Source organism: Rutidosis leptorrhynchoides, chromosome 3, assembly GCF_046630445.1.
Source record: "Rutidosis leptorrhynchoides isolate AG116_Rl617_1_P2 chromosome 3, CSIRO_AGI_Rlap_v1, whole genome shotgun sequence".
NCBI lineage: Eukaryota > Viridiplantae > Streptophyta > Magnoliopsida > Asterales > Asteraceae > Rutidosis > Rutidosis leptorrhynchoides.
In genome coordinates, this window is record NC_092335.1 from 518,410,150 (window position 1) to 518,420,072 (window position 9,923).

The 9,923-nt window shown below is 34.2% G+C and overlaps 1 protein-coding gene across 1 annotated transcript; it reads right to left on the reverse strand.

Moving 5' to 3' along the window:
• On the reverse strand, positions 1–1,090 carry LOC139898307 (EG45-like domain containing protein). Its single transcript, XM_071881036.1, has 3 exons — positions 904–1,090; positions 365–641; positions 1–241 (listed from the first exon to the last, which is right to left on the reverse strand). The coding sequence occupies exons 1-3, from the start codon at positions 1,010–1,012 to the stop codon at positions 235–237; spliced, it is 393 nt and encodes a 130-aa protein (XP_071737137.1). The 5' UTR covers positions 1,013–1,090; the 3' UTR covers positions 1–234.
• Positions 1,091–9,923: the final 8,833 nt, after the last annotated feature.

Genomic DNA, 9,923 nt, shown 5'->3' on the forward strand with positions numbered 1-9,923 from the left:
TAAACATATAATTTAATCGTAATATGATATATGATTATTTGATTATGATACAGTAAAAAACAAAAGCAACAGTTTTATTAGTGAACAAATACATTCCCATAATTAGTTCATGACTCATGAAACATATACCACCACCTCATGGTTACAATATGCCTTTTATTCTCATTTATTTATAAGAAAACTCGGTGAAGAGTTTATTATTCAGACGTCCCATACATATATAACTTCACGAAATTAGATCCTGAAAATTACAAACGAAACAAAAAAAAATCACAAATCAGTCAAATTTTAAAACAATAATCATATACTCCGTATTATATTATATTATACTACGTATAAACTAAGATAAGGAAAAAGAAATTACTGGTTATAATCAATATTAATTCTCCCAGCATCAGTATTAGCAATCACTGCGAATGCTTCTTGCGAAAGATCAATTTGATTCGAAGCACAACCAGGACAACGATCAACAACTGTAACATCAACGCTATTTCCGGTACAAGGTTGTGAAACGCCAGCGTTAGTTCCACTTGTGCAAGTCACACGGTACCTTGTCCCACACGCAGCTCCGTTGTTAAATAAACCACTGTTTGCGGCTAGAATCATAGTACCCTTATCCACGTTACCATAACATGCCGATGCTACATTGCACAAACATCAATAAACATGTTTTATAAGATAGAAGCAGTTATGTAGTAATAACTTTTTTAATTGTGACATTAGGACCTATAACATCCCAACTTGTAAAAAGTTGAATATACCCAGATTGGTTTTAATTGTTGAATGTAACGTGAGAAAGTTGTTCGGTCAGAACAGTAAAAACCTTATCCGTTTATCATTTTATTTATTGTAATAACGTGAGACTTTATATTATATACAACAATGGCTGATACTTATACTTACGAATGTAGGGAGGAGTGTAGAAAGTTGCTTGGCCAGCAATGGCATGAGCTACTGCGGTGAGACATGCAACCATGGCCATCAACATAAAAGCTTTAGCCATTGAACCCATTTTTGATAAATATATATATTTTTTGGAAACTAGATAATATTATTTGTGAAGTCGCTTTTGTTAAGTTAGTGAAGAGAAACCAAATAGGGAGTTCCTCTTTATAGCTGAAAATTTAGCTAACATGCATGAAGACTAGTCAATCAATTAATTAATAAGATGGACCAACATGCAAATTCTTGTATGTATAATATTCAACAATATACAAATGGTTTACCAAGTCAAACAATGAGGTGAAAGGTACAAACGTTGGTCTTTAATTCTCTTTAGAAAGACAAATAAAAATAAATAAATACTCCAATAATATCTTCAACCAGTAAAGTCGTTATAAATCTGTAATGGAGTATTAATTACGTTTGATTATTAGTTAGACTTAACATTAAAGATAGTACGGAGAATTATTACTTAATGTGGAAAAACCATTGCTAGTCCTTCTACTTTTTTATCAATTACTTGTAGTCCTTGTGATTTGCACTTCAATCAAGGATAGTTCCTTTTACTAATGAACATTAACTAGTTTTCGAACCCTCGCTTCGCGCCGGGGTTCGATTTTTAATATATTTTATTGTGTTTAGTTACGTAGTCTGCGAGTGAAAAATCAACATATATGAATAGTACCCTAAATATTTAGCGTTTTTTTAAAAGTGTCCGTTTTGCGTATAGTTAGTGACATTGTGTTCATAAAATTATTTCGAGTTTAAGGATGGTGTCGGAAAAATTTAACTCGTTGCGAGCGAGAAGATATGACCTGTTGAATATTTGAGTGGAGTTTATTTAAGATATTTATGAAAATTTTGATTTGACGCTTTAACCCCCTGTGTTGGGGGTCGATTTTAATTTTGAACAAAGTGTGGGGGGCTTGTGTGGTGTTACTTAAAAGAAAGAAGGGAAAAGGAAAAAAAAAGAAAGTGAAAAGACGAAAATACCCCTGGGACTATTCATAAGTTTTGTCTTAAATATTTGAGTGTGTTATAAAATATCTAGATTGTGTTATAAAATATCTAGATTGGATGTTAATTTTATTATTATTATATTTCTTTCATAGTAATATTTTATACTATAAATAGACATGTATGGTAACCATTTAAGGTGCACCATTTTTCTTGAAATATCAATATCAATATTTCTTCTCTCCTTCTTCTCTCTTTTTCTCTCTTTGTTCTTATAACCATTAAAGGTAGTTATAAGCCTACTGAATTATAACACGTTATCAGCACGAAGAGCTTAGTGTAATCAAAGGATATCTCAAACGATCACGAGTCACTGATCAAGGTATGAAATTATTAATAATTTTCAGACTCGAATATATCAAACTTTGGACTACTAACATTTTGAACTACTAATTTTTATTAAGTTCTTAGTGCATTTGTATTGTTCTTATTATATGGTTGGCTCTGCCACCTAAATTATATATGGTCGACACTGTCGCCTATGTAGTGACCCGAACTTTTCCATGTTTATATATATTAATTGAGATTGATATTTACATGATTAAATGTTTTCAACATGTTAAGCAATCAAACTTGTTAAGACTTGATTAATTGAAATATGTTTCATATAGACAATTGACCATCCAAGTTGACCGGTGATTCACGAACGTTAAAACTTGTAAAAACTATATGATGACATATAATGGATATATATATAGTTAACATGATACTATGATAAGTAAACATATCATTAAGTATATTAACAATGAACTACATATGTAAAAACAAGACTACTAACTTAATGATTTTTAAACGAGACATATATGTAACGATTATCGTTGTAAAGACATTTAATGTATATATATCATATTAAGAGATATTCATACATGATAATATCATGATAATATAATAATTTAAAATCTCATTTGATATTATAAACATTGGGTTAACAACATTTAACAAGATCGTTAACCTAAAGGTTTCAAAACAACACTTACATGTAACGACTAACGATGACTTAACGACTCAGTTAAAATGTATATACATGTAGTGTTTTAATATGTATTTATACACTTTTGAAAGACTTCAATACACTTATCAAAATACTTCTACTTAACAAAAATGCTTACAATTACATCCTCGTTCAGTTTCATCAACAATTCTACTCGTATGCACCCGTATTCGTACTCGTACAATACACAGCTTTTAGATGTATGTACTATTGGTATATACACTCCAATGATCAGCTCTTAGCAGCCCATGTGAGTCACCTAACACATGTGGGAACCATCATTTGGCAACTAGCATGAAATATCTCATAAAATTACAAAAATATGAGTAATCATTCATGACTTATTTACATGAAAACAAAATTACATATCCTTTATATCTAATCCATACACCAACGACCAAAAACACCTACAAACACTTTCATTCTTCAATTTTCTTCATCTAATTGATCTCTCTCAAGTTCTATCTTCAAGTTCTAAGTGTTCTTCATAAATTCCAAAAGTTCTAGTTTCATAAAATCAAGAATACTTTCAAGTTTGCTAGCTCACTTCCAATCTTGTAAGGTGATCATCCAACCTCAAGAAATCTTTGTTTCTTACAGTAGGTTATCATTCTAATACAAGGTAATAATCATATTCAAACTTTGGTTCAATTTCTATAACTATAACAATCTTATTTCAAGTGATGATCTTACTTGAACTTGTTTTCGTGTCATGATTCTGCTTCAAGAACTTCGAGCCATCCAAGGATCCATTGAAGCTAGATCCATTTTTCTCTTTTCCAGTAGGTTTATCCAAGGAACTTAAGGTAGTAATGATGTTCATAACATCATTCGATTCATACATATAAAGCTATCTTATTCGAAGGTTTAAACTTGTAATCACTAGAACATAGTTTAGTTAATTCTAAACTTGTTCGCAAACAAAAGTTAATCCTTCTAACTTGACTTTTAAAATCAACTAAACACATGTTCTATATCTATATGATATGCTAACTTAATGATTTAAAACCTGGAAACACGAAAAACACCGTAAAACCGGATTTACGCCGTCGTAGTAACACCGCGGGCTGTTTTGGGTTAGTTAATTAAAAACTATGATAAACTTTGATTTTAAAGTTGTTATTCTGAGAAAATGATTTTTATTATGAACATGAAACTATATCCAAAAATTATGATTAAACTCAAAGTGGAAGTATGTTTTCTAAAATGGTCATCTAGACGTCGTTCTTTCGACTGAAATGACTACCTTTACAAAAATGACTTGTAACTTATTTTTCCGACTATAAACCTATACTTTTCTGTTTAGATTCATAAAATAGAGTTCAATATGAAACCATAGCAATTTGATTCACTCAAAACGGATTTAAAATGAAGAAGTTATGGGTAAAACAAGATTGGGTAATTTTTCTCATTTTAGCTACGTGAAAATTGGTAACAAATCTATTCCAACCATAACTTAATCAACTTGTATTGTATATTATGTAATCTTGAGATACCATAGACACGTATACAATGTTTCGACCTATCATGTCGACACATCTATATATATTTCGGAACAACCATAGACACTCTATATGTGAATGTTGGAGTTAGCTATACAGGGTTGAGGTTGATTCCAAAATATATATAGTTTGAGTTGTGATCAATACTGAGATACGTATACACTGGGTCGTGGATTGATTCAAGATAATATTTATCGATTTATTTCTATACATCTAACTGTGGACAACTAGTTGTAGGTTACTAACGAGGACAGCTGACTTAATAAACTTAAAACATCAAAATATATTAAAAGTGTTGTAAATATATTTTGAACATACTTTGATATATATGTATATATTGTTATAGGTTCGTGAATCAACCAGTGGCCAAGTCTTACTTCCCGACGAAGTAAAAATCTGTGAAAGTGAGTTATAGTCCCACTTTTAAAATCTAATATTTTTGGGATGAGAATACATGCAGGTTTTATAAATGATTTACAAAATAGACACAAGTACGTGAAACTACATTCTATGGTTGAATTATCGAAATCGAATATGCCCCTTTTTATTAAGTCTGGTAATCTAAGAATTAGGGAACAGACACCCTAATTGACGCGAATCCTAAAGATAGATCTATTGGGCCTAACAAACCCCATCCAAAGTACCGGATGCTTTAGTACTTCGAAATTTATATCATATCCGAAGGGTGTCCCGGAATGATGGGGATATTCTTATATATGCATCTTGTTAATGTCGGTTACCAGGTGTTCACCATATGAATGATTTTTATCTCTATGTATGGGATGTGTATTGAAATATGAAATCTTGTGGTCTATTGTTACGATTTGATATATATAGGTTAAACCTATAACTCACCAACATTTTTGTTGACGTTTAAAGCATGTTTATTCTCAGGTGAATATTAAGAGCTTCCGCTGTTGCATACTAAAATAAGGACAAGATTTGGAGTCCATGTTTGTATGATATTGTGTAAAAACTGCATTCAAGAAACTGATTTCGATGTAACATATTTGTATTGTAAACCATTATGTAATGGTCGTGTGTAAACAGGATATTTTAGATTTTCATTATTTGATAATCTACGTAAAGCTTTTTAAACCTTTATTTATGAAATAAAGGTTATGGTTTGTTTTAAAAATGAATGCAGTCTTTGAAAAATGTCTCATATAGAGGTCAAAACCTCGCAACGAAATCAATTAATATGGAACGTTTTTAATCAATAAGAACGGGACATTTCAGTTGGTATCCGAGCGTTGGTCTTAGAGAACCAGAATTTTGCATTAGTGTGTCTTATCGAGTTTGTTAGGATGCATTAGTGAGTCTGGACTTCGACCGTGTTTACTTGAAAAATGATTGCTTAACAAATTTTGTTGGAAACTATATATTTTTAACATGTGAATATTATGTGATATATTAATCTCTTAACGGGTTTGATATTATGTGATAGATGTCTACCTCTAGAACAAGTCCAATTGACTCACCTAATAATAATGAAGAGTCAAATGTAAATTGGAATGATTCGTGGACTGATTCACAAATTCCCGAAGAGGAACCGGAAGAAGAGTCGGAACCGGAAGAAGAGTCGGAACCGGAAGAAGAATCGGAACCGGATGAAGAAGTAGAACCGGTGGGGGAAATAATAAAACGGTTAAGTAAAAGAAAATCCTCAACCAACCGACCAAGGTTAATTATGGTCAATGGTGTTTCCGCCAAGGAAGCAAAATATTGGGAGGATTACAAATTCTCCGATGAATCGGATTCCGACGAGAATTCTGATGATGTTATAGAAATTACCCCAACTGAATTTAAAAAGGCAAAAGAAAAGAATAAGGGAAAGGGCATAAAAATAGAGAAATCTAATTCTAACCCAGATGAACTTTATATGTATCGTCAACCCCCGAAGTCCTTAAGTTGTAACAATGACCCGGGAACCTCTAAACCACCAGGTTTTTCTAAACCGTTGTGGAAAACGACAGTTAGTATTAGGGGAACATCATATATCCCTAGAAACTTGGCAAAACGAACCAAAACCGAAGAAGAAGAAACGAGCGAGTCGGAATAAGATAGTTGTATTCGTGTGGTGTAATATATGTAATATAGTGTGCTTATGCTTTATGATATATGTAAAAATTGCTTGTATTAATAAGTATTTTTTTATAAATCTAACTCTTGTCTATTTTACAGTTTAAAAACACAAAATGGATAGACAACCCAATATTTTAAGAGACCTACCCGGAGACATGATTGATGAAATCTTGTCTAGAGTTGGTCAGAATTCCTCGGCACAACTATTTAAGGCGAGATCAGTTTGTAAGACATTCGAAGAACGTTCCAAGAATGTCTTGGTTTATAAGAGACTTTCGTTTGAAAGATGGGGGATATCACATTGGGAAACCCATAAGTTACGATGTGTTTACTTTGACGCATATATTGCGGGGAATCCAAATGCTATTTTACGCAACGGGTTAAGAAATTATTTTGACTCAATATATCCGAATATTGGACTTCATGATTTAGAAAAAGCGGCTAACATGCAACATAAAGAAGCATGTTATGCTTACGGATTAGTAATGTTCGCTTCTCACCAAAGTGAGAACAAGAACATCGGGCTACAACTATTAAACAAAACGTTTCCACAAGTGACGGAGTCGGTAATTGGGGTAAGAAATAAGGTTTTTAGATTATTACGGGACTGTTGGACATTACGTAACCCTCGTCCCTTTGATGACGTTACAACACGCTGTCTTATCAATGGCCATAACGGTTATGTTGCACAAGACCAAGGATGGGAAGTAGTCCTAGTAAAACCAGAATGCATGACTTGTTTCTGGACGTATGAATTACGTGTCTTTATTGCCTTTGCTGAACGACTTGTGTACTAGCTAGAATTGTCTTCACAACTATCTTGTATCAAAGTTATTGTGTGCTATATTTCATGCTTTATGTAAAATAAGCGGTATTGTAAGTTTGTAAAATATTGTATAAAAGTTTGAACGCGAAATATTATTATAATCAGTTTTTCATATAGAATTGTAGTAGTTGAATTGTATATTAGCTACTAAGTATGAACTTAACGGGTAGGTACTACCCGAATTTAAACTTATAAAACGCTAATATGAAGAAAAAGCTTTTATAAATGAGTTCATATTATGCTACGAAATACTATTAACTACTCTTAATATTCTGTATGATTAACTTGTTCCATTTAACTATTTTGAAGGAAATGGCACCGACTACTCGACACACCGTGAATATGAATGAAGAGGAATTCCGTACTTTTCTAGCTTCAAACATAGCCGCAGTACAGGCTGCGCTACATACCAACAATAACCTTGGATCTAGCAGTACAGGAAATCGTGTAGGATGCACCTACAAAGAATTCACTGCCTGCAAACCTTTGGAATTTGATGGAACCGAAGGACCGATCGGATTGAAACGGTGGACCGAGAAGGTCGAATCGGTGTTTGCCATAAGTAAGTGTACTGAAGAGGACAAAGTGAAGTACGCTACGCATACCTTCACAGGTTCTGCGTTAACATGGTGGAATACCTATCTAGAGCAAGTGGGACAAGACGATGCGTACGCACTACCGTGGTCAGCATTCAAGCACTTGATGAACGAGAAGTACCGTCCCAGAACCGAGGTCAATAAGCTCAAGACAGAACTTAGAGGGTTACGAACCCAAGGATTTGATATTACCACGTACGAAAGACGATTCACAGAATTGTGCCTATTGTGTCCGGGAGCATTCGAAGATGAGGAAGAGAAGATCGACGCATTTGTGAAAGGATTACCGGAAAGAATCCAAGAAGATATAAGTTCACACGAGCCCGCCTCTATACAACAGGCATGTAGAATGGCTCACAAACTCGTGAACCAAATTGAAGAAAGAATTAAAGAACAGACTGCTGAAGAGGCCAATGTGAAGCAAGTCAAAAGAAAGTGGGAGGAAAACGGTGATAAGAATCACCAATACAACAACAACAACAATTACAATAATAATCGCAACAATTATCCCAACAATCGCAACATCAATCGCAACTACAACAAACGGCCCAACAACAACAACAACAACAACAACAGCAACTACAACAATCATCCCAACAACAATAATAACCGCAACAACAACAACAATCAGAAGCAGCTATGCCAAAGGTGTGAAAAGAATCACTCGGGGTTCTGCACCAAATTTTGCAACAAGTGTAAAAGAAATGGACATAGCGCAGCGAAGTGTGAGGTCTACGGACCAGGGGTTAATAGAACGAAAGGAACAAATGGTGTCGGAACGAGTAATGGCGGAGCAAGTAGTGTCGGAGCAAGTTATGCCAATGTAGTTTGTTATAAATGTGGAAAACCAGGCCACATTATTAGAAATTGCCCGAACCAGGAGAACACGAATGGACAAGGCCGTGGAAGAGTTTTCAATATTAATGCGGCAGAGGCACATGAAGACCCGGAGCTTGTTACGGGTACGTTTCTTATTGACAATAAATCTGCTTACGTTTTATTTGATTCGGGTGCGGATAGAAGCTATATGAGTAGAGATTTTTGTGCTAAATTAAGTTGTCCATTGACGCCTTTGGATAGTAAATTTTTACTCGAATTAGCAAATGGTAAATTAATTTCAGCAGATAATATATGTCGGAATCGAGAAATTAAACTGGTTAGCGAAACATTTAAGATTGATTTGATACCAGTAGAGTTAGGGAGTTTTGATGTGATAATCGGTATGGACTGGTTGAAAGAAGTGAAAGCAGAGATCGTCTGTTACAAAAATGCAATTCGCATTATACGAGAAAAAGGAAAACCCTTAATGGTGTACGGAGAAAAGGGCAACACGAAGCTACATCTTATTAGTAATTTGAAGGCACAAAAACTAATAAGAAAAGGTTGCTATGCTGTTCTAGCACACGTCGAGAAAGTACAAACTGAAGAAAAGAGCATCAATGATGTTCCCATTGCAAAAGAATTTCCCGATGTATTTCCGAAAGAATTACCGGGATTACCCCCACATCGATCTGTTGAATTTCAAATAGATCTTGTACCAGGAGCTGCACCAATAGCTCGTGCTCCTTACAGACTCGCACCCAGCGAGATGAAAGAACTGCAAAGCCAATTACAAGAACTTTTAGAGCGTGGTTTCATTCGACCAAGCACATCACCGTGGGGAGCTCCTGTTTTGTTTGTCAAGAAGAAAGATGGTACATTCAGGTTGTGTATTGACTACCGAGAGTTGAACAAACTTACCATCAAGAACCGCTACCCACTACCGAGAATCGATGACTTATTTGATCAACTACAAGGCTCGTCTGTTTATTCAAAGATTGACTTACGTTCCGGGTATCATCAAATGCGGGTGAAAGAAGATGATATTCCAAAGACTGCTTTCAGAACACGTTACGGTCATTACGAGTTTATGGTCATGCCGTTTGGTTTAACTAATGCACCAGCTGTGTTCATGGACCTTATGA